Source organism: Suncus etruscus, chromosome 18 (assembly GCF_024139225.1).
Source record: "Suncus etruscus isolate mSunEtr1 chromosome 18, mSunEtr1.pri.cur, whole genome shotgun sequence".
In the NCBI taxonomy this organism is placed as follows: domain Eukaryota; kingdom Metazoa; phylum Chordata; class Mammalia; order Eulipotyphla; family Soricidae; genus Suncus; species Suncus etruscus.
The window spans coordinates 49,920,006-49,946,147 of record NC_064865.1 but is presented as its reverse complement, the minus strand read 5'-3'; the positions used below and the strand labels follow the sequence as shown (position 1 = coordinate 49,946,147).

General features: G+C 42.5%; 1 protein-coding gene across 1 annotated transcript in view; it reads left to right on the top strand.

Moving 5' to 3' along the window:
- The window catches only part of MBOAT1 (membrane bound O-acyltransferase domain containing 1), a 107,464-nt gene that overhangs the window by 68,527 nt on the left and 12,795 nt on the right, over nt 1-26,142 (top strand). The window contains exons 4-9 of the mRNA XM_049764974.1: nt 5,722-5,817; nt 8,754-8,809; nt 11,061-11,115; nt 12,483-12,666; nt 15,461-15,653; nt 23,215-23,318. Coding sequence (XP_049620931.1) covers nt 5,722-5,817; nt 8,754-8,809; nt 11,061-11,115; nt 12,483-12,666; nt 15,461-15,653; nt 23,215-23,318 — 688 coding nt within the window. The remainder of the gene's footprint in view (nt 1-5,721; nt 5,818-8,753; nt 8,810-11,060; nt 11,116-12,482; nt 12,667-15,460; nt 15,654-23,214; nt 23,319-26,142) is intronic.

Below are 26,142 nucleotides of genomic sequence, written 5' to 3'. Positions count from 1 at the left end.
TTCAGGACCAAAGGTGGTTGGTTCGAATCCCGGTGTCCCGTATGATCCCCCGTGCCTGCCAGTAGCTATTTCTGAGCAGACAGCCAGGAGTAACTCCTGAGCACTGCCGGGTATGGCCCAAAAACCAAAAATAAATAAATAAATAAATAAATAAATAAATAAATATATGAATATGGATATGAATCGGTTATTTAAGGAATCTCAGAAGAGGCCCAAAGAAAGTTGGGGTTAAACTCATGCATGTGGCCTTTTTTAAAACTTTATTTATTTATTGGTTGTTGGGCCACACCCAGGAGTGCTCAGGGGTTACTCCTGACTCTGCACTCAGAAATTGCCCCTAGCGGGCTGGGGGACCATATGGGATGCTGGGAATTGAACTGGGTCTCTCCTGTGTTGGCTGCATGCAAGGCAAATACCCTATCACTGTGCTATTTCTCCAGCTTGTGGCCTTGAATATGACTATTGTCTTCTAAATGTATATGTATCTCTGAACTTAAGTATGTTTTGAATTTGTACAATAAAACCAGGGAAGGAGAAATATTTTCACCCTCATATTTTTATTTAAAAGTAAAGAAATAATTTCACTGTACCTGTGAGTTTATGCTTGGGAAATCTGTTCAGATACTGGGAATCGGTTCAGATACTGGGTCCCCAGCCCCTTCTTTCCATGGTCTTCTATCATCTGCCTTCCAATAACACTGAAGGGAAGCCCAGTGTGCCCAAAGGCCATTGTCTCTGGTGGACTCTTGTATCTGCAAAGCCTAGATGCTACATGGCATCAGGAAAGTTTTAATTAATCCTTGTGGGAATGAGTAACTGAGTATCTGTGGAAAGATATTTGCTGTTTGAGGGTATCTTTTTGGTGGCTTCTCTTAAAATTTCACCCTCAGATTCAGTATCTTAGATGAATACGATGCTTCACACAATCATTTTTTTTTTCCTTTGGAGCTTAAAACTTCACTTTCAAGTGTGTAATCGTGTCATTACTTTCAAGACATTTCTGGTTGGGGGGGCCAGAGAGATAGCACAGCAGGTAAGGCAATTGCCTTGCATATGTCTATCCCAGGTTCAATCTCGGGTATCTTCTATAGTCCCCCGAGCACTACCGAGAGTGATCCCTGAGCACAGAGACAAGGGTAAGGCCTGAGCACTGCTCTGAATGTTCCCCCCCCCCAAATAAAATAAATATTGATTTGAAATGGAAAATATTTTTGACCTCAAATTATTATTGCTCTAATTTTCTCCTTCCTTCCCTTCCCTTTCCCATCATTGCTGTTATTGCTGTTGTTTTGCTTTGGGGCCACACCCAAATGTGCTCAGGGCATTTCCACATGACAGTGGAGCCTTCTGAGCTTTCTTCTCCTTTAGTGGACGTGTTAGCGCATACACACTTGTGAGGGTTGCAGTCTTGATTGAGACTCACAGGTTCTGGTTATGTTGCTGGCCTCAGGGTGCTGTGCTGCTCTCACGTGTGATCACTGGGGCTCACTCTACCTGTCCTTAGCATTTTCATATATGTTTAGTTTAATGGATCGCCTGGGTTTGCACACCTAGTGTGTGGTGCTTCCACACAATCATAATGGCTGTGTAATGTCTGGATATTACATGAGGCATGAGGGATCCCAGACAACTGAGCTGCCAGATTGTACACAGCAAGTGTAAGCCACCAGGAATTTGAGTCCATGGCCATGGGCTTGCCAGCCAGGGAAGCTAAGCCACTGAGCTATATACTTCCAGACCCCCATGAAATTTTAAAATCACTCCTTTGAATATCCAAATGAGCTCTGGAAATTTGAATCTCAAGTCATCCCATTTTCCAAAGGTCCCCCTTGAAAGGGAAGGGTGTCAGATCTCCAAAAGAGAATGTAGAAGCCTTTTTTCTACTTTGAAAATAACAGGTCTAGGCCATGTATTTTATTTTGCTTTTGTTTTTATTTTGGGGCCATCCCTGGCAATGTGCAGGGGTTACTCCTGGCTCTGAATTTAGGGATTACTCCTGCTGGTGCTCAGGGGACCATATGCGATATCAGGGGTCAAACCTGGGTTGACCACGTGCTAGGCAAATGCCTTACCCAATGTACTATCTCTCCAGCCACATATTTTTTATTTTGACAACAGGCTATTTTAAGTGGGGAGTGACAAATGCTTTTCCCAAACTTGCCTTTGGAAATGATTCCAAGATTAATAAAATTGCTGCAGTCTTTCTCTCATGTTTCCAGCTCTTTTACAAATTGAGATCTGTCAGCAAGCCCCACATTAGCCAGTGGGGTGGGGTCCATATTGCAGAGGGCCATGAACGGACATGAACACTTGTGCTGTGCCAGATTTCGATTCACTGTGTTGCATTTTGGCCAGGCAAGGGATACTCTGGCCAGGAGCAGGAACCTCAGTTTTTGGCAGAGCTGAGCGGTGTTTAGCAGACTGGCTCTGACTGTGTCGCCTTGGAGATACCCTGCAAGCAAAGGACTGCGTCATAAGACCAGAAAGAGGGAGATGCCAGAAGAGCTTTTGCCTCTCTTTCCTCCCATGTGAGATGGCCAACACTACAGCAGTCAGAAGTGCCTGAGAGACCCTGTAGGAGGGAATTGCCACCTCTTGCAGCAGGGAAAGAGTTCTGGATGGCAGAAAGCCTGGTTCCTTCCAGCCCTGGGAGTTTGGCCAAGTCCCTCACCTTCTCCTTACATCAGGTTTCCCAACTGCAAAGCAGGAGGGCACAGTGGTATCTTGGACTTGAGTTCCCCTAAAAAGCACAATCTCATGGTCCTTTGCAATTTATTCTTTTTTTTCCCCCCATCCCCAAAAGTGAGAATTTGCGTACAATGTGCTGAGAGACAGACACAGAATGGTCTCACTCACATATGATGTGGAAAGAAACATAGTAGAGGAATCCTTCAGCCAAAGACAGTAGAAATGAAAATTAGAAGAACTGGCCCTTAGTAGGAAGCTTGTCACTGGATGAGAAGTATGAGTTAGGTTTGGGAGAGGATCACTGTGACAATGACAAAGGGTACTGAAAGGAGGTAAAAAGGGTGTGCATGATAGCTTCTTAGCAAGAGTATTGTAAACCACAGTGATTAAATACGGAAAAAAGTAAAAGAAAAACATGCCATAGGAGCAAGAGGGAAACTGGCAACGTTGGTGGAAGGAAGTGGGCACTGGTGAAAGGATTTGTGTAGGCACAATGTACATCTCAGTCTTATTCATGAGCAACTTTGGAATTCCTGGTGATTCAATTTAAAACATTTATATTGGTGTTAGGAAGAGTCTAGGGGTGAAGACATTTACTTGGCTTCCAGGTAACTGACTCTGGTTAGAATTCCCAGCATCGCATCTGATTCACAGAGCACCACCAGGGACCTCCTGAGCACAGGACCAGGAATAGCCCCTGAGAACCAGTGGGGTATAGCCCTCAAATCACTCTACCCTCTCCCCTCAAAAAAAGAAAGGAAAAACCTCCTATCCAGATTTTTCACATCACATTGGTTTTGTTTGTGCTGGAATTTGAAGCTCTCTTGATTTGCCTCTAAAACACTGATTCTACTGCCTGTGGATTTCTTACATTTCCCACATTTTCCCAAAGCATGAGGGTGTAACCTTATTTTACTGGAGGCATTCATTGTTTCTTGACATCAGATATTATAGTTGGGTCTCAAGGCCACATTGGAGTGACCATAGCTGTTCTTACTGGGCGGAGGGCAGGAAAAAGTATAAGTCTTGATCCCTCTGTACACACAGAGGCAGGCCTGATTGCATTTGAAGAGATTCTTGAAGAATCTGTCTTTGGAACCCATTCTGTGCTTCTCCCTGGAGACTCAACAACTGGAGGACAAGGAGATATAGGAGCCAGGGGTAAAAGGTCAATACTGCTCTCCTTTCATTTCTGCTCATTGTCTTAGTCATTTGCTCATTCATCATCTGTTTTGGTTTAAAAATGGTTAAAGATAAACCCTTTTTTTTTTTTTTGGGTCACACCCGGAAACACTCAGGGGTTACTCCTGGCTCTATGCTCAGAAATACAGAAATAGCTTCTGGCAGGCTCGGGGGACCATATGGGATGCTGGGATTTGAACCAATGACCTTCTGCATGAAAGGCAAATGCCTTACCTCCATGCTATCTCTCCAGCCCCAAAGATAAACCTTTTTAAACTATACATTTTTTCTCCCCCACCCAACAGTAATATTTTTGTTTTCAAATAAAGTAACGTGAACTCAAGTTCTATGTGCTTTAGCACTTATCAAACTCCCTTCTTTGGTTTTCTGTCTCAAGTGAATCTTTATGACCCCTGCTTCTCTCTTCCTCAGGTTACATATAAGTTCCTGAGTTATTTTGATGTGACTTTGTGAAGTATGATTTCATATCACAATGCCTGTTTGGGCACATGTTTCAAAGTTACACTTTCTGGGGCCAGAGATAGAATATAGGGGTTAAGGTGCTTGCCTTGCATGTATCCCATCTTGGTTCAGTCCCCAGTACATTGGATCCCTTGAGCACTGCCAGGCGTGATCTTTGAGCACAGAGAGTCAGGAATAAGCTTTGAGTATTGCCAGGTGTTCTCTTGTTTTCCCCAAAGCATTACTTCTGAATTTATTTACATGATGAACACTTGAGTTATGTAAAATATGGCTTGAACTCATTTTAATTGGTTTCAACATAACAAACTCTTCCTATGTGTCAAGTCAGGCTTGAAATGCTCCTGGTCACAGTGAGTTGGGGGAAACAGATGTACACATAAATCTATTCAATGCCCTATTTGTTCATATGTAGCTCTCAAGAAATCCAGACAATAGGATAGCAAACTATGCTAGGGTGGGACAATGAAAAATGGGGGAGATCAAGCCAAACTAGGCATTGAGAAAGCAATTGATGGTGGTGGTGAGTCTTATTAGAGAGGACCCCAACTAGATTATTAGATGGATAAAAGAGTTATAGGCAGAGGAGGGAGAATGTAGGAAATAGTCATTGTGAAAAGTGAGTCATCCTTTAGAGTTTGATAATGAGCAGACCTTGCATACCTGTATTCAGAAATATTGATCTGATTAGATGGTGTGGATCTATGGAGACTTTTAGGACAAGTAACATTGATTTAGTTGTTGCTTCAACATGCCAGCTACCTCTGATGAATGAAGCACACATTGCCATCTTGCCTTTTGGAGCTCCAGTGTAGTTAAGAGAGACAGGAGTTAATTGGATTCTTTCTTAATAGTTACTGAATTGATCTATATTCTCAATAGTGCATGTGTGTTAACATAGTTTAACACATTGATGCCAAAACAAGAACGGAAGCCAAGGGAACACAGTGTTTTAGGAAAGGAGTGGTTGGAGGTGGGGTGATGATGTAGGTTTTCAGAGAATTTGTGTAAAAGTAATGGAATGTGAGAAGAGACTGAATGTGACACTTTACAGCTCAGCAATTCTCAACTTTGGTGGCAATTGGAATGACACCAGCCTGGTGCCACGCTTTACTAGCTGACCCAGCAAATCTCTAGGTGGGGCCTGGTGTATGTAGAGTTAAAAGTTCCCATATGCAGTCAAAGTTGATGGTCTCTGCAATATGGAGAGAGAGCAGTGGGTGTGCTAGTGAGGGAAGAGTTTGAGCTGGGGTGTGGGTTGACCAGATAGAAGTTCAATGTAAATTGCAGGTAGGGGTGAGAAAAGAAGAGAAAATGGCCTCTCATGACTGTATTGAACAATAATCCAACAATTTGCACCTGTGGTTTCAGGTACTCCTTCTTTGTAGCCATGGGATACCTGACCATATGCCACATCAGCCGCATATACATCTTCCACTATGGAATTCTCACTACAGACTTTTCAGGGTGAGTATCTTAGTGATGAGCTTCTTTTTTGGCTGCTCACTTTGATTCAGTCATGTAGAGTCAATCAAGATTAAATGTGTGGAATAGACTCACCAGTGGCAATTGAATCCACTGGTAAGAACATGAAGGAGAGTCAGAGATTTTGTAGCTCTGTTCTACATGCCTTCCTCAGGTACCTGGTACTACATATCTTCTGCTTTCCTGCCAAATTGCCTGCCTCTTCCCCCAACTCAGCAGTCAGGATCTCTGGCAGTGTGGGAGAGGATGGGTGGTCAACTCTGCCTTTCCCTCTCCTGACCCCACTATGCAGAGCTTGGAGCTGACTTGGAACTGGCCACAGACACCCTGATTGATACTTGTACTCGTTTAGTTCTCTGGGTCAGTTCCATTCACGTGCCCATGATTAAAAGCCATATAACTTTTAATTACTTTTTTTTAATAGGTAGTATTATGTTTTTTCCCTACCACCATGACTGCACAGTGTCTTGGTTATATAAATCTTCTTGTATAATATTAGTGAACATCAAGGGAGATTATACCAACCTGAAGTCAACAGATACAGAAATTACGAATTATCAATTAGGGGCTGGAGCTATAACACAGCAGTAGAGCATTTGCCTTGCACATGGCTGACCTGGGATGGACTTGGGTTTGATCCCTAGCATCCCATATGATCCCTCAAGCCTGCCAGGAGTGATTTCTGAGCACAGAGCCAAGAGTAACCCGATTGCTACTGGATGTCATTCAAAAACCAAACCAACCAACCAACCAACCAACCAAGAAAAAACCCTCAAATTATCAAATAGATTCACTACCAATGTTTTTTTATATTATGAGCAAAAAAGCAAATATCAGTTTTCCTCCATAGTAAAATTTGTTTGATACTACCATTTTGGTTTAAAACTCTTATGTAGTTGTTGCTGAGGAATGAAATAGTATTTGAAAGTTGAACCTGGTATTTTTAAAGTAGCCTCAGGTGGTAGCTAGTTTCTTTGGATTTTGGCTATAAACCTGAGAGCTTAGCATAAATTTAGAATAGAAACTCAGCTAGGAATTGAGTGAAGTTGTATTAGATGAATGTGTGCAAGAAACCTGGGGAATGGAACCAGGGTAAGATCAAAGCACCGACATTGCCAGGTAAGAACCTTACCTGATGTACAATCTCAGCAATCCTGGAAACCTATTTCTCACACCTCTATACCCTGGGTTGTGTAAAAGGGCAACCCTTGCCTCCATGTCGTGGATAAACATAGGTGCTAAATTGTGGATGAGATGGGCCCGGAGAGATAGCACAGCGGCGTTTGCCTTGCAAGCAGCCGATCCAGGACCAAAGGTGGTTGGTTCGAATCCCGGTGTCCCATATGGTCCCCGTGCCTGCCAGGAGCTATTTCTGAGCAGACAGCCAGGAGTAACCCCTGAGCAACGCAAGGTGTGGCCCAAAAACCAAAAAAAAAAAAAAAAATTGTGGATGAGATTTTATTTGTTCTTTTTCCAAATTAAGATTGGTGGGATTTATATGCGTGATTGTGTTTTACTTACAGAAAGCTACATTTTATAAAGATATCTCTTACTATGTGGATATGGAAGAATTACCTTTAATAGAACAAAGCATAGAAGAACAAAGCATAATTAGAGTAAAGAAGTCAAAAAATATCTGCAGAGTTCTGGATTAGGTTATGGCGCCATTATTTTTTTAAATATACATTAGCTCCCCTGGAGATCTCATTAAAATGAAGGTCTTGTTTTCCAGTCTAGGGAAGAGTCTGAAATTCCACATCCCTAACAAGCTCAGGTCATATCCACAAGGCTGGTCCTGGACCTTGCACTTGGAGTAGCAGCATAGCAGCATGAGAGGGACCGTCCAATATCATCTTGCTTAGTTTTGTAATATCTACTTAAATGATTTGGAAGCAAAGTGATAAAGTGTTTGCTTGAAATTCAATGGCTTTTGTAAATTTTACAGTACCAACAGCATAGTAGGAACACAGCAAATTTGATGGGAAAGTTGTGTAGAAACACACCAAACTCGATGAACATAAACAACAACACAGAAGGCTTAACTAATGCCTTCAACACTACAGCTCTCAGTGAACCTTCAAACAATGACCACCATTGAGAGATATGACAGTTATCACAAATTGACTTTTATTGATCTATTTTTGACAATTCTATTTGCCATTTTGTTATAATATGCAACATGAAGGTAATGTGTTTGTGCCTGCTATGAAATTCAGAGGATGAGTAGGGAACTGGGGACCCTGGTGGAGGGAAGGTCACACTGATGATGTTTTTTGGTGTTGGAACATGGAAAGTTGGAAACATCTGTATTATGAACAACTTTGTCAATCACGTTATTTAAATTTAAAAAATGTATTTCTTAAATTATAACCTAGGTCACATGATCATAATAATTTTAATATCTATAGTTGTATTGTACAGAGTTATTGCACCAACACCAAAGTGCCCACAACCCTCTGCCACACTTTTTACATTTAATTATTACACTTTAAGTCACATGTTTCAACAGTGTTAATATTTATGATTTTAATGCATGCAGTTGTTTTTCCTCACTACTGTAACCTAAGTACCCAAGACCTTCCACCAATGCTCTCCTTTTCAATTTTTCTGTTTTGTTTTTGGGCCACACCTTCAGTGTTCAAGGATTACTCTTGGCTCTGTGCTCAGAGATTAATCCTGGTGGGAATTGGAAAGGCTGTCCGCATGCAAGGCAATGTCTTACCTTTGTACTTACTATCTCTCCAATGACCCTATGTTATTACTGACTTATCTCATCATGCCCCCGGAAAGCCCATATTTACAAACATACTTCTAATTGATGCAATATTCTTCAAGATGCAAATCTACCATGCAGAAAAATGGAGTATGTTTGTTCTTTGCCACTTTGGCCCCACTTGATACACTTCTCTGTCTTTCAGACCTCTGATGATAGTCACTCAGAAGATCACGACCTTGGCCTTTCAAGTTCACGATGGTGAGAAAAACAACCCTTCTTCTAGATCTGAGCTTTTCCAAGTACTGTTCCTGTCTTGACTCTGTAGTCCAAATTTCATACAAGTGTCAGCAGATCTTTCTGTATCAAAATTTTCCAGATGCCTTCAATCATAACCTTTTACTTTCCCTGCTGCCCTTCAGCGTTTCTCTTTGGAATCTGTAATCTGATTTAGCTGAATCTGCATGGAGAACAGTTGGTTTCCTGTTTACCTTGACAGTTTGAAATTTCAGTGAATTGATGATATTCTGGCCTTCGTTTCTAACCATGTTAAGAAGAAATTACACCCCCTTCACTTTTGACTTTTATTTTACTCTGAGAAGCCATTTGTTTCAGGCAAATTTTTTGTTTAGGTTGGGTTTGGAAAATTATTTAATGAGATTATCTTGATCCTTATAAAAAGCTGGGAGAGGAAAAATCCTTTGTAGGTATAAAATGGATATTTCTTTTACTCCTGCTTTTGGCCCCAAAGTTTGATACCCACTTCTCAAACTTTTGAGGGCAGAGAAGGGGACTGTTAGGCAGCCAGAAGATTTCAGTCTGAGCTTAGGTGGTGCAAGTTACATTTAGTAAAAGTATGTTCGCATTTGTACTGCTCTGGTGAACACTCTTAGATGGTTGAATATCCTTTATATTTTGACAAGTTCAGAGGATTTATAGGCTCTGCTAGCAAGTTCCTTGTTTTTCCCCAAAGCTTGGGAACTCATTTAATTCCCATGTTGACTCTGTGTATTCTAGTTCATTCTCAATGATTTAGTCATACTGTAGAAAGCTGGGTCATATCGTCCCGAGGATGAATTCTCACCAAACCCTCTCTTTGTTCAAAACCAAGTGATTTCACGGGATATGAGATGGTCAGTTTCAAATCAGGAATGTCCTAGTTCATTTTATAGTGGTTAGAAACCAGTAGCTAAAATCAATGTTCTTTCTGGGATTTCCAGAGATGTCCTCTTTAAGGAGTTCTTCCAAAAATAAAGATTTCTTTCTTATTTTTAAAGGACTGATTCTTGTTTTCTTTTAAAAAATACTTGGGTATATATAAGTATTCTTTGCCTATATCTATTTTTTAAAGCACTCTGAGCTTATACGATTTTCTTATACCTTACGCAGCAAAGTATCTATTTTCCTTGTTCCCTTTCTTTTTGTCTTGTGGCCAATTCCAGACACACTCACTTTTTCTTAGAGATGGTTTTGAATACCCATAATTAGTCTTAGCTGAATGTGCAGCTTTACCATTGGCTTTTAATAAGATGACAGGTGAATATTTTTGACTAGACTTCTGTGTGTAACTTTTTAGATGCCAAAGAGAACATAATTGGGTAAGGTGCTTGCCTTGCATATGGCTGACATCACATATAGTCTATTGAGCACCATAGCACTGCTAGATGTGGCCCAAATTTTCCCACCACTGGGGAAAAGGACAATAACTTTTTATTGGAAGCACACATGTGATTTGGTTGTGTGTTTTAGTGTCATAGAGATGATTTTATTTATTTTTTAAAAGCTTTATTTATTGATTGACTAATTGATTAGTTGGTTGGTTGTTGGGTCACATCCAGCAGTGCTCAGGGGCCACTCCTGGCCCTGCACTCAGAAATTGCCCCAGGCAGGCTGAGGGACCACATGGAATGCTGGAATCGAATCGGGTCCCTCGTGGGCGATCTCATGCAAAGCAAACACCCCACCACTGTGCCATTTCTACAGCCCCAATAAAGATGATTTTAAAGAAGAAAACTTTCCGGATTATTCTTTTTCCTTGTGCCCTTTTGTTATGCAGCATTTCCGGTCTGGGTTTTGAAGAGGGATTCCCCTATTCCTCTCATATTCTGGGAAAGAAAGAGGAATTTGATTTCAACTTTCTCTTCAACAGAACCGATAGAGACTTTCTCCATCAGCCCTGCACCTAGAACCACTCTTGGATTGAGTCTATTTTTTTGGGGGGGGGCACACCCAACGACACTCAGGGGTTACTCCTGACCCTGCGCTCAGAAATTGGTCCTGGCTCAGGGGACCACATGGGATGCCGGATATGGAACCCTTGTCTGTCCTGGATCAGCTGCGTGCAAGGCAAACATCCTACCACTGTACTACCACTCCGGTCCCTGGATTGAGTCTATTTGAAAGAATGGCTAACAAGGACACTGGAAGAAATTTGAATGCAAAACAATATTTTTTTAAGCGATCTGCATCAGCCCCAGTGTCTTATTTCTAATTGTTTTCTCCCTTTTTGTAGGGTTAGGTCGAAGAGCAGAAGATCTCTCTGCAGAGCAGCAGCGCCTTGCTGTAACGTGAGTTCAGATTCAAGATCTCCCTGAAGCCTTTGGTGTCTCGGTGCTAGAGGTCATCCTTGTTGTTCCTATCTGTATATTAATTCCCCTGCATGGATGTTTATTTAACAAATCTGCTTTGGATGGATACTTGGCTTGTCTATCAATCCTGTGCTGTTCCCAGTGGTGAATGATGAATGCTCCCATCTTGAAATGGGTTTGGATCAGGCTGTAACAGATTCCCAGAAGTGGCACTGCTAAACCAAACAGCAAATGACTCTGTAATTTTATTAGTTTTGCAATTTCCTTGACTGGAGCTGTGTTTCAAGAGTCGTTTTTATTGGGCATGTGCCGGGGGTCCCCCAGCAACAACTGCCAGGGGCTATTGAGAGGGCTTAGTGCTGGCAGATTAAGGGAACTGGAGAGATGTAGCAGGGCTGGGCAATGCAAAGAGCAGAAGGGCTGAAGGTGAGGTCATTTGGTCATTGTGGGGTGCAGAAAGAAGGGGATGCTAGGTGTTGGAGAGGAAGGGAGGTTGTGTAAGGGAGGTTGTGTAAAGCAGGAGGGATGCATTGAGGGGGGGCTGGGAATAGCACACCGAACAGAGATGCAGCCACAGAAGAGAGTGCCCCCTGCAGAGTACTTTGAGAGAAGCAGGCTAAGAGGGGATGCAGTAAGCTCCTGAAGTCAGTGCTTGATGCAGCATTTTGGGGGTGCATGTGTTAGAAGGCCCCAGTCCAGGGCTGAAGGCAATGGCATTTTAGGAAACTGAGCCCACCATTCTATCTTGTTGGAAGAGCATGCACCCTAAAAATGCCATGAAAGCCCTACACAGAACTGATCCCTGCAGAACTTTGTTTCCTGCCACACCAGCCTCGCCTGTTGGGCTCCACTTCTCACTCATTGCCCAAGCAGACAAGAAAGCTATTGTGATGGCCTGGAAACTGGTCCCACCCAGCATTTGGTTTGTATTTACTTTGGCGCTTTGGAGGTGTTTTCCTCTTTTAGAGCATCTCCACCAACTCACATTAAATCCAGTTCCTGTGCCCTCTGCCTTTTCATTGCTGCTTTCATTTTCTTTTGTAGAGGAAAAAAATAAAGCATTTCCCAGTCTCCAAGTTGCCTTGCTCTCCCCTATCGCTTTACTTTCTGTGTGTAGCTGGACCAGCCAACATAGGGCCCTTGGGAGAATGCCCCTCATCTTTGAGCCAAACCTTTTGCCTTCTGTTTTAGGCAACTTTTACTTAGAACCAGAACATAAGAAAGAGAGTGTGTCATGTTTAACTGTCATGTTTAACCATCTCCAGGATTGCTGAGGTGTTTATATGCCAAGAAGAACCAGAAGTCAAAGGCTGAAGACTTTTTAATATGTCACTTTGTTTCCACAGAGTCAAACCATCTTTTTTGGAATACTTGAGCTACCTTCTCAACTTCATGAGTGTCATTGCTGGCCCTTGTAACAATTTCAAAGACTACGTGGCCTTCATTGAGGGGAGACACACACACATGAAGTTGCTGGAAGTGAACTGGAAGCAGAAAGATTTCCAGGACCTGCCAGAACCTTCTCCCACTGTAAGTCTTTGAAGTGCCAAGGATTTACCCAGAGTTCCAGAGAGTTGGGTTTGGCTGCCAGACAAGACTCTCACCAATACCCTTCTAGTTAAAAAGTTAACAGTTTACCAGGAAATAAAAAAGAACCTTGGCCAATAAATCTACCACCTTCACCCCAATTTATTTAAGATGCTAGTCCTGGTATTGATTTGCGGCAACTCTAAGGTTTGAGTGAGTGCTGTTCATTTGTGTTGCTTGTTGTGAAGATGAAAACAATTGGCCCATGGAGACAGCCAGCCAATATGTCTATACTGCAGTAGTTAATACGTTCGAGTTTGAGTGTTGTGCCTTTAAGAATAGAAATTCATCTACAAAGAACAATATGTCATAGGAGGAGGAGTGGGAGAGAGTGGAGACTAAAATAAATGGGCTTTTTATGACAATTTATTGCAAGCAAACTGGTTTGACACCAGCATACCTGCAGTTTGGTCTCTTGAGAAAGCACTGCGGCTGCTTCTTGAAATAATACATTCCACCTGAATATTATTGACCTCAAATCAGCCCACAGCTTGGATAGAACCAATAAGTTGAATTGATCTAAATGAAATAGCCCATGTTTAAGGGAAATTCGTATGAACAATGTAGGAAAATAGAGACAAGGGGTGCATGCAGAAAATCCAAGTATTTCATAAATACCAGTTTATATCTGCAGGCACAATTTCGCATCTGCATAAGAGAAACATTGGAGTGATTTATGCCCAGGCACGTATTTCCTAAGCATTGAAGACACTGCCCCTGAGATTCTGCTTGGCTAAGGGTCACAGGTTCAACTGGTCTCTCGAAGCAGCCATGCGGTGATATCCCTAGGACCCACAGGCACCAAAGCAAATGTCCTGGAAATTCTTGTTCGTGTCACCCGTTTTTCAGTTGGGATATTATTGAGCCATCTTATTATTGCTCAGGGAACCCTAGGTATTGTTGGTGTACAGAAAGAGTGAAGGCATGAGCTAACTTATTGTTAGCAGTCACACAGATGGGAAGGAGCTGGCACCATCCTGAGGTCCTGTGGCATCCTTATCAGTGTGGCTGAGCATAGTGGATTGTCACCTGGAGCCAGACCCTGTGTGGTACCCTTGTGAGTTTTGCTTTTATTATTCCAATTCCTTGCTCTCTTTACGGAGCTGCCCTTCTTCTGCCCCATGGCAAGTAAGACAAATCATTCTCTATAAAGTGTCATGCAGTGGTTGTTTCATGTTGTTTCATGTGGTGGTTGTCACAGGTAGTTTCAGGAACATGTAGCAAAGCCATTGTGTTGCAAGGGATTTCAACCACCCACACATCATAATTGCAGAGTTGGTGACATGTTGTCCTGCTGGCAGCCTTTTCCACAGGTCCTGAGCTGGAGCAGAGCTCAGTGGTCAGCAGTGTGTATGTGCTTGTACCTCAGGATCTGAGAGTGAACCCTTGCACCACATAAAGTACTGTTGGATGTGGCCTAGGAGTCTCTCAAGCACTTATTAGGTGTCCCAGCCTTGGACCCTTGCATTGAGCTTCTGGTCCTGATGGCTTAGTGTGAGCAGGAGTGGCTGCCAGGAATCCCCACCCCATATACACACATACATAGATGTCTCTATTCCCTGCCTGGGGCTGGGTGTGGCATTAATAATCTGCACAGGGAGATTCTACCTTCTTTGAATATCTATCCAAAGGTGTTCTAAATCATCACATTTAGAACATCCTGGATTGACATAGTTGTTTATAATAGGTTTAAGGGCATACAATGTTCTCATCTCCATTCTACCATACTGTGAAGAGACTCCACTGCTATTCCCAGGTGTCTCCTTCCCCCATTTCTTGACAGTTACATTACTTGAGTGGGGGGGTCATGTCTAGTGATACTTAGAAGTTACTCCTGGCTCTGTGCTCAGGAATCATTCCTGAGCTTAGGGGACCATATGAGATATTGTGGATTGAATCTGGGTCAACCGTATGCAAGGCATTTTTTTCTACCTGCTGTACTATCTACTAACTCTCTGCAACCCCTTGGCAGTTAGATTTGTAAATTTGGTTGTCCTTTGGATCCCATGCTAATGGCACTGTTGGACCCAGGACTTTGGTCTGTGTAGATATATCACTTCTATAGCATGGAGACATCAAGACCCCGATTCTTGCCTTGTTCCTTCCAGACTCCCCCTTCTTGCTTTCCCCTTCCATTTCTTCCTTCCATGGAATTCTTGTTTCTGTTATTGAGAGCCATCTTTACTGCCTGCCATTCTTTAGATTGGTTATTTTATGTGCCACAGAGAAGTGAGAACATGCAGTGTTTGTCCTGTCCTTGTGATGCATTTCACTTAACTGAACATCTTCTAGTTGCACCCATGTCACAGCACATTGTGTGCTCTCCCTGTTCTGTGGCTGAGTCATAGTCTACTGTGTACTTGCTGGCAACTCTACCCTGTGTTGTGGGATCAGCTGGTGATGGAAGCAGAAACCATTGGTTTTTTTCCCCCAGTGGTTATTCACCCACACAAACATTCTCTCCTCTTCCAATGTAAATAATCAAACCCTCTTCTTCTTGTGGGTAGAATCTATTGGTGAACAGATATGGATATATAGAATACCTAGCCCTACAGTAGCTGTGGGAAGTTCTGTCTTTCAATAGAACATTCCTGCTCATAACATTTCTGGTTCTGAGGAAGCAGCCTGGGGTCTGAGGGCTATTGCTAAGCAGTTGCTGGAACAACTGAGGTCTTGCCCAGATGGGTCTCCTGTGGCTGGGCCTTCCAGGGTGACTTTGCCTCTCCCCCATTTTTAGGGAGCCGTGCTGCATAAGCTGTGTCTGACGTTGGTGTCTCTCCTCCTGTTTTTGACGCTCACCAAGACCTTCCCTGTCACCTGCCTTGTTGACCTTCAGTTTTCCCAAAAAACCAACTTTCTCACTCGACTCTGCTACTTGTATGCTGTCATGCAAGCTTCAAAACCCAAATATTACTTTGCCTGGACATTAGGTAAGTCTCATGGAATGTTCGAGACCATTATGAGGCAGGGAAGTGAAAAATAATCAACAACTACAAACCCCTTTGGGGCCGGAGCAATAGCACAGCAGGTAGGGCATTTGTCATGCATGCAGGATCCAGGTTTGATCCTAGGCATCCCATATAGTCCTCCGAGCACCTCCAGAAGTAATTCCTGAGCACAGACCTAGGAGTAACTCCTCAGCACAACTGGGTGTGTCCCAGAAAAAACAAACAAATAAACAAATCTATAACCCCCCTCTGGGACCAGAGTGATAGCACAGTGGGTAGGGCATTTGCCTTGCATGCAGGATCCAGGTTCTATCATCAGCATCCCATATGATCCCCTGTGATTTCCAGAAGTAATTTCTGTGTAGAACCTGGATAAAAATAAAAACAAAACCAAAGCTATAAATCCCCAAGAAAGTAACAACAACAACAACAACAAAAAAAAAAACCTTAAGAAGAACAACAACAACAAACCAATCTAATGTGCCTTGCATAGCTTAGCCCCAAAGCACGTCAAATCAATGAATCAAAAACTCTGGGATCATTTATATTCCCAATCATCTCCCCTCTGCTGTCATTCATCTACTCTGGTATCTATGATAAGGAATAATACAGTCCTGACTTGTTCAAACGCAAGGTCATGAACAGATGCCAAAACTTGGAAGCTGCTGCTGATTCCATCAGTCAAATTTGGCCATTGATGCATGGAAAGAAAGGGGAAGAAGGCAAAGATGATATTTTATTTAGGCATCCTGGTTTACAATTCTGTTATTAATAGGGTTCATGCACAAACATTCCAGCTTCAGGCCAGTTCTATACTCAGCGTATCTGTTTCCTTTCACCACTATTTCTATGTCTCCCCATCCCAGTCCGATTCCCCCACAAACTGCACCCCCTGTGATATGCCTCCTGTGGTCTGGTCTGAGTTTTTGTGCCTTTAAGCATTTGTTATTTCCTTATGAGGATGTTTCTTTTTAGTTCACATATGAGAAAGACATTCTGTATCTCTCCCTTTCCTTCTATCTTATTCAGCATGATACTCTCTAGATTCTTCCATGTAGAAGCAAAATTGCATGGTCTCATCTTTTTTAATGCTGAGTCGTATTGATTTGTCTATTTGTACTATAATTTCTTTATGCAGTCATCTGTTCTGGAGCACTTGGGTTGTTTCCAAATCTTGACTATTGTGAAGAGTGTTGCAATGAATAAAAGTGAAAATGCCTTTTCTGAATAAAGTGTTCTGGTTCTTAGGGTAGATACCAAGAAGTGGGTGATATGGAAGCTCAATTCTTAGTTCTGGAGACAATTTCATATGTTTACTAAAAAGCCTGGCTCAGTCCACATACCCTCCAGCAGTGACTGAGGGCCCTCTTTCCCCACAGGGGATGTTTGGTTCTTAAAAATATTTTTAACTAAACAAATTCTTTAATTGAATCACCATGAAACAGAGTTACAAAGTTGTTCATGACTGAGGCTCAGTCATACATTGTCTGATGTTTTCATTGTCTGTGTTGTCTCACTAAATCAAACAATGGGGAAGCAGTGGATTCCCATTTGTTCCCTACAGATATTCTGTTCAGTCAGGGCTCTTTCATGTTGCTAAGATAAGATGAAAATCCTGACATTCTAATTAGGTTAGTGGAGCTGTCTTCTTTGCTAGACACTTCCTTTTAGTTAGGTCTTCATGTTAAGTATTTTAAGTTTTTAATTTTCTTGGTATAGCTTATTGTTAGCCTCCTATTAGCTGACTCAAGGCCTGGGGTATAATTTATCCATTTGTTTTAGGGTCTAGCCTTGGAAAACTAGACTCTCAATCTTAAAGGAAGCCCAGGAAATTGTAGACATAAGATACTGACAATCAACACGAAGCCATTCTCTGCAACTGGCAAGAGCAAACTGATATTTCCTCTTTCACGATGTAAAATGGTTCATCTTTACTTTTCTCTAAAATGTTTGCATGTGCATGCAAACATCCACATAAGAGACTGAGAGAGAATCCTTCCTTCCTTCCTTCCTTCCTTCCTTCCTTCCTTCCTTCCTTCCTTCCTTCCTTCCTTCCTTCCTTCCTTCCTTCCTTCCTTCCTTCCTTCCTTCCTTCCTTCCTTCCTTCCTTCCTTCCTTCCTTCCTTCCTTCCTTCCTTCCACTTTCTCACCTCTTCTTCCTCTTACCTTTTCCTTATCCTTTCTCTTCCATATTCTGATCCAGGGCCTAAGTACTGTTTCTGGACCAAGTCAGTTCCTGATTTGAGGACAACAGAAAGATGGTCAGAAGCTCCATAGGGAACGTCTCATGCCAGGTGTGTTGTGTGGGTGGGATATCAGAGCTCAGGGGTACCTGCTTTGATCTGCCCTCTAGAAATTGTCTAGATATTTGGAGTATAGAAGGAACCCTTGATGGGGATGTATACCTTTCTCTGACCTAAGCTCTTTTTCTCCACTCTTCTCTCTCTCTCTCTCTCTCTCTCTCTCTCTCTCTCTCTCTCTCTCTCTCTCTCATTGCTCTATTAGCCACACTTTATAAATTTGCATGGCCTCTACTTGAAGTTTGCTACAGTTCAGATTCCTTGGGCAGATCTGAAATTAACCTTTGTATTATTTATGAATAAAGCATCAATGAATAGTTTAAAAGGAAATATTTAAACTGCTTAACCGAATAATTGATTTTATCCATCTCCTTAAGACATCATTAACATATAATTGATGTAGTAATTATCTATGATGATAAATTTAATCCTTAAGGCTGGCCTCTTGAAGGATCTGGGTTAGCTGAATACTAGTTAATTTTTACATGGAAACCATAAAGCCACCTTCTTTGCACTTAGCAAACAACATTGGCTAGTTCCCTGATTTATTCATTAGTGATTTTTAGCTTACCTAGGTTGTGTTCTAAAGACTCCCAACTTCTGACATATGTTCTCCAAATGAAATTACAATATGGAAGAACCACACATACTACAAGTAGTAGCCAGTTTTGGACCCGTGGCTGGGAAGCCTGATATGCTCTAAGTCAGGGGTCTTCAAACTTTTTAAAGTGGGGGCCGGATTACGATCCCTTAGAGAGCTGGAGGCCCAGACTATATGAGCTACTAATTCCTACTCACACTGCACGTATCTTATATAAATAAAATGAAAACCATTTATAAAAAAACAGATCACGCGCCAGTATTTTAATGGGAACTGTGGGCCTGCTTTTGGCTAATGAGATGGTCAATGTCCGGTTCCATATTTGTCACTGCCAGCCGTAACAAGTGATGCAAGTGGGCATCAGTTAATCTTGATCTGGTTGGAGATTTCAGATGTTTCATTCTTGAAAAAGTCTGTTCACAGGCATAAGTGCTACCAAAGATGGTTACCATTTTGAGTGCATGGTTCCTGATATTTGGATATGCAGTGAGTGTATATGCTGGCAGGTATCTTGGCAACCAAACAGCGCTCACTGCTGGTGGGCCGGATCAGACTCCTCTGCCGTCTGCATGTGGCCCGCGGGCCGTAGTTTGAAGACCCCTGCTCTAAGTCTTTTATCTTAGAGTCTAAGATAAAAGCCTGTCTGGGTAAACTCTATCACGAGGCACTCAGCAAACCAGGAAATTTGACATAGACCAAACTCTGGGTTTCAGGAATCCATTCTTCAGTTTTCAAAGTAACTCCTCCATGCTCAGTTTGTGGAAAATCCTAGTATTTAGAGTCTGGCAGTGTTGGCCATCTTAAGATGTCAATGATCACTCTTCCTCTTCACTGCAGCCTGTATGTGTATGTGTCAAGAATAAAACAATCATTTTTTAAAACAGAAGCTAACATCTTCTGAATTAATGTGAGCTACTTAGCTGATGTGGGGCCAGCTCTGTGCTTTGATCTTCAATTTTTGTTTTATTTTATTTTATTGCCACACTTGGAAACGCTCAGGAGTTACTTCTTGCTCTGTGCTCAGAAATCACTCCTGGCAGGCTTGATGGATCATAAGGGATTCTGCGGATCAAACTCTGGTCTGTCCGCTATGCTATCACTCTGGCCCTGATCTTCATTATTATTTTTTTTTTTTTGGTCTTTGGGTCACATCCAGCAGTGCTCAGGGGTTACTCCTGGCTCTATGCTCAGAAATCACCCCTGGCAGGCTCAGGGGACCATATGGGATGCTGGGATTTGAACCACTGTCCTTCTGCATGCAAGGCAAAGTGCCTTACCTCCATCCTATCTCTCTGACCCCGTGGATTTGTTTTGTTTTGTTTTGTTATTGGGTCACACCCAGCTGCGCTCGGAATTACTCCTGACTCTACACTCAGAAATCACTCCTGGCAGGCTCGAGGGACCATATAGGATGCCAGGATTCAAACCACCGTTGTTCTACATGCAAGGCAATTGCCCTACCTCCATGCTATCTCTCTGGACCCCTGATCTTCAATTTTTTAAAAATTTCTTCAACATAATTTTATTGGGTTGGGGGGGATCCTAACTGGTATACAGGAGGCCTACTGTGTTTTCCATTGGCAGTTCTCATTCAACTTGGGTGGCATTTTGGGGTGATGCCTGGGGGGGGGGGGAGAACCATGCAGTGCTTGTTATATAACAGAAGTGGGCCAGATGCAAGGCTTAAGTGTTACCCCCTGTGCTATCTCTCTGGCCTTCCACACTCTTTTAAAACAGGGACTATTACTCTATCCACTTTATGCCTGAGGGAATAGATTTCTACAAGTTAGACAGCTCTCCTGAGCAAACTTTGTATGTACTGTATTACTGAGGGGTGCTGGAAATTTGGGGACCTCTATCCCCAGCTGTAGAAAAACAGCCCTTAGAATGGGCTTGGATGTTGTATGGAGGCCTTTGTTCTTAGAGTCCAGCCACGAGGCTCCATCCCCCATTAACTTGTGGGTCTGGGTCCAGGAAAGCGTTGGGTATTGAACTCACTCACAGGCAGGCTTCCAGAGAGATAACATCTTTATTGCCCTGGCCATCAGATGTGGCTGCTAACCATTTACGAATGCCATTCTCAGCTAGCCCTGCATCTTAACTTCTTTCATCCATGTCACCTCCAACCTCCATCCTGGCAAAAGACCAAAAAGACCCTAATCCCTTGGCCCAAAGGCCTTATCTAACCTTCCCAAGACCCCTCCCAGGAATGGGTGGGGGTCTCAGGTAGATACACCTAAATCCAGGGTGGAGTCACACCCAGCCACACATCATTGTGAACATGAAATGAGAAAAGCTTTAGAGTACTTTTCAGGATCCTAGAAGGATAACCAGCTTTTACACACACGTTAATTGTTTTTCTGTTCTTTTAGGTCTTCTTTGGGGATGGAGGCAGGTTTGGTCACTCCCAAATGTACTCAGGAGTTATTCTTGTCTTAGTGCTTGGGCACTGCTCCCAGTAATGTTCAGAGGAATACGCAGTGTCTGACATAAGTACCTGGGCCTCTGCTACAACTACTTGGTTCTCTACATTCAAGGTCTCACCAAGTGTGCTGATCTGAGGCCAGAGAGGAATTTAGAGTTTGCTGGCTAGTTCCAGCTCCTGTCAACCCTGACCTGTTTTTAGTGTTAGTTTAAGGTACTTCAAGGAAGTTTTGTCTTTAGATTTATTACCTCTCTGGTCATTCACACACTGGTTCCCACATATTCAAAACGCTCAGTTTATTAAGGAAAGAACATGGGGCACACCTTTGCCTTGTGTGTGTGTGTGTGTGTGTGTGTGTGTGTGTGTGTGTGTGTGTGTCTTTCCCTCTTCTGGGCTTCCAGCCAGTGGGCTTAGGAGAATGATAGAGCTTTCCATTCTTTGTTCAAAAAGAAGCCAGATCATTTTACCATGAAACTGCAGAGAAGATAAGCAACATTAAATCAATACAACAGATATATGGAACAGGCTGGCTTTGTTATTTTCTCTCTTATTGAAAACAAAAGCTTGCTAGGGTATCCCGAGCAAAATATGATGAAAGTTTCAGGTTACAGCCCTATAGTTCTACCTCTGACCTAAGTTCATCCGGGTCACCACCAAACATCCAGTGGCCATGCTGTCCATAGACTTGATTGCCTTTGATCTGTTTCTCTATCCAATTCCTTCTGTTTTCTACTTCTGAAGTGAAGCATTTCTGTTCTGTTTATTTGCTTTGCTTTACTAGAATCACATACAGGACCTGCCTTTCTCCTTCTGACTGCTTTGACAGGTTCCTCCTTGTGTCTGCCCATGGCGGGACTTCTCCTTTCTCCTACTATGGAGCCCTTTACAAATCCGTTTTGGTTTGAAGGTAAATACATCTAGATCAGAAGGTATAGAAGGATGAAAAGGGACGTTTCTCTTGGGTTGCTTCCACTTGTCAGCATTCACAGTGCTCTCATTTAGCTCATTATTGGTGGTTTTTATGGTTTTGATGCTCAGATCTGGCATCAAATTGGGGGTCTATGGGGCTATATTTTGCAGATCTGGGGAGTGTCAGGAAGTGTTGGGGATTGAATGTAGAGTATCACACATGGCAGGCTGTACTCAGCCCTTTGTGTTCTCTCTCTGGTCCCTAGCTTGATTGCACTTAAAGAAAAATGTTTTATTTTGGTTTTGGGGCCACACTCGGCAGTGCTCAGGGGTTACTCATGACTCTGTGCTTAGGAATCACACTTGTTAGGCTGGGGATATGGGATGCCAGGGATCAAACCCAAGTTGACTGCATACAAGACAAATGCCCTACCTTCTGTGCTACTTATTGCTCTAGTCCCAAAGAAAATATTTCAACGTAAGATCAATGAAAAGAGAACATGTGTCTCCTTTGTGATCAACATCAAAGCTTATTTCTTTCATTAGGTCTCTATGTGATTTTAAAAGCATTTTATTCAAAGCTGATTAGATATGGATATATCTTTGTAGGTCAATAAGTGGATGAAATATCAGACTGTTTCAACTGATGTTCTAAGAAGGACAGTTTTGCTCACTGTCCATGTGAGATGTTGTGGCATCTAGTCCCCCATTCCTCTCTCCCTCCCTTCACCTGGGGCTCTAACATTTTCCAATTGTTCCTTCAGAGCCCCTTCTACTATCCTCCTTGATACTGTGCATACTTCTTCCAGAAGTGCTCTGCTTTTTCCACAGGAGCTGGTCTTCCTGACTAAATGTTGCCCCAGTGAATGCCCTGCTTGCTGTCTGTAATTGGGACCCCGAGAGCCTCTCTTTCTTGTGTCTGCTTTTGTGTGTGGACGTATTTTTAGCCTCTTCCATTTTTTTCCCCTTAAGTCAAGCTGCTCCCTCAAGCCTTGTGTTCCATTTTGATTCTTTCATTGCTGATGGCATCTTGGACTCTCGGAATCTCTCCTGCCTTTCTTCTTTCTTCACATGTGCTCATCAAACACAAGTGGATGAAAACAACAAATAGATACTTGAGGTAGCCCAAGAGCCAAAAATAGTTCTCTGATTCAGAATGATACCAACCAAGTCTTTGGCATTTGTTTTCTTTGCTGAGGAAAACGACTGCCTGTCTCTGGAGCTCAAGACCCTGTGGAAGTTTAGTCATCTTCCAAGCAGCGATATGACTTTTGTCTCTTTCCTAACATGTTGTTTTAAAAACCACAGCTGATGCAGTGAATAATGCAGCTGGGTTTGGATTCAGCGGTGTGGATAAGAATGGAAATTACTGTTGGGATCTGCTTTCTAACCTAAACATCTGGAAAATTGAGGTGAGCTGATTTTCTGCTTAATTTTGATTTTTTTAATTGAATTACCATGAATTACACAGTTACAAAGTTGTTCATTATTGAGTTTCAGTCACGCAATGTTCAAAACCCATCCCTTCACCAGTGTACATTTCCTGCCACCAATATCCCCAGTTTCCCTACCCTCACGTCAGCCTGCCTCTATTTCAGAGATTCTATTCCCTTTTCTTCTTTTCCTTTTAGACTATTTGGTTTGTATACTATTACTGACTATCTATCATGCGTATTTATCACTCTATCTCCTTTCAGCATCCAGTCCAGAGTGATTATTTCCAACTATCTTTGTTCTTGTGATCCCTTCTTTGTCCTAACTGAACCTCATGCCTCCTTTGACAAGTTTCCTACTATGGACCAGTCCTCTTGGCCTTTTGTCTCTATTGTCTTTGGGTATTATTACCATTCTTGCTTCTAGTCCTTTTTCATTTTTTTCCCCTGCATTTATCTCAATGTCTCGTAGAAAATGGGGTTTTAGTTGCCCTTAGGGTGTGGAATCTAAGGAGGTTGATCTTCAAAGCTGATCCTTGGAATTCCATGTCCTTGCAATCTCTTGGCTGTTTTATAGTTTTGAATTTCCCCGTCAACCCTTTTATTATAAGGTACTTACATTATTAATAGTTTTAGTGGTTCTACGGTTGAAAAATAATTAAAAAATGGAAAAACCGTCAGTTTTAGTCCTTGACATCTGCTCTTTCAACTGCAAGTACAGAGAGCTTTTTCTATGCTCACAATGACCATTTTGTCTTTAAGAACACACACCCGAGGGGGACCGGAGAGATAGCACAGCAGTTACCTTGCAAGCAGCTGACCCAGGATCAACGGTGGTTTGAATCCCGGCATTCCAAATGGTCCCCTGTGCCTGCCAGGAGCGATTTCTGAGCAGAGAGCCAGAAGTAACCCCTGAGAGCTGCCAGGTGTGGCCCCAAACCAAAAACAAACAAACAAAAAACCCACAAAAAACAAACCACACACCCAAAGCCCCAGTATTCAAATTCAGTCTTGCAAGCTCTCTGGAGTGTGGGGTGTGGGACGCCATTCTGAGGCCATTAGTGTTCATAATAGTGCAGCACCCAGCTTTTTGGTTCCTAGAATTTGTATGATTTCTCTTTATCTTTATTCTTGGACCACTGTTCTTGATCTGTCTTCATCCTCCAAGATGAGGATCTTAAGGGTGTCCCTTCTTATTTTCTTGGTGTTGCCAGCATTCGTTGCTGAGAGCTATGTTACATCTTAGCTCTTTTTTTCTGAAGTTGGATGGGGTGAGTGAGGAAACAGAGTGGGCAGCACAGGAGTTCTGGTTCTCTACATGCCCCAGTGTGTGGTCTTTGGCCAAGTGACTAAGAGTGGCTGGCAGTTGGGTTTCTGCTATCCACCACAGTGCAGGCAAAGTACCAGGGGAGTCTGGATGAAAGGGGATAAATATGGGAAACAAGGAATCTCAGAATATGGGCACTGACCATCTGTTACCCTGTGAGGAGAAAGCTTAGTCAAAATGATGATGTGTGCCTAAGTCTTCTTCATCTTGGTCAAGAAAGAGCCTCTGGAACCACCTTTATTATAGAGGGAGATGCAATATCAATCTTCTAGAAGCTTCTAGGATCTTTCTAACAGAAAGAATCCCAGATGTGTTGGAACTCTTGTCCAAAGTCTTCTGATTTTAAGAGCTCTTGGGCTCTGGGTCCCCAGCAGTATTCTCAACTGTGACTCCAATGACAAATCCTCTCACTGTGAGTGTGGGCTCAGGGTAAAGATGAAGTTAGGATATCACATATGATTCATAAAAAGAAACTGAAAGGAAAGCATAGACTTCTTGATGGTGTTGATCTGGAGCAAAGAGTTAAAGGAAATGAGGAAAGTTGGATTTAGTTTGGGTCCCTGGAAGTTTCTGAATGCATGGCATTTTTATTAGACTTAGAAGACATAGAAGAAATAAAAATCCTAGAGTACTGAAATAAAAACTAATACAGGTGCCAGAGATGTGGCTCAGATGGTAAGTCACATGCCTCGTCATATAACTAGCATGCGCAAGGTCTGGGTTTGCTCCCCAGCACTGCCTAATTCCCTGAGCTCTTTTTAGAGTGTGACTCCTTGACACTAAAATGAATACTACAAAACTGATCATGAAAAACACATTTAGTCTTGACCATCTATGACTTCTCTGCCTCCTTTCCTCTCAGACATATAATGTTTTGCCAAGGTATAACTTAATTAAGTTTTTTTTTTATGTGGACTGAAAATGGGAAAAGTGTCTCTTGAACTGTCTAGCTTCATTAGACTTCTAGTCTCAGACTTTGTTTCCCAGCCCTTGTAAGAGCTTTATTTATGTATTTTTTTTTTAATATTTGACCCACACCTGGCTGTGCTCAGGGATCACTCCTGGAGGAGTTCGGGGACCCACATATAGTATTGGGCATTGGATTGAACCTGGGTTGGCTATATGCAAGGCAAGCATCTTATCCAATGTGTTATCTCTCTGGCCCACAGTCCTTTGTCTGTTTTAGAATGAGAAGTTCTGGTTAATGCTCACTTTGAGTTACATGATAATTGTTTTCTTCCCTATAGTGTGACTGTTTTATGCATAAAATCTGTTATTGATAAAGCTATAAGCATTTGAAACTTCATAACTATTTGTAGAAGAATATCAATACTGGGAGCCGGGCAGTGGCGCTAGAGGTAAGGTGCCTGCCTTGCCTGCGCTAGCCTTGGATGGACCATGGTTCGATCCCCCGGTATCCCATATGGTCCCCCTAGCCAGGAGCGACTTCTGAGTGCATAGCCAGGAGTAACCCCT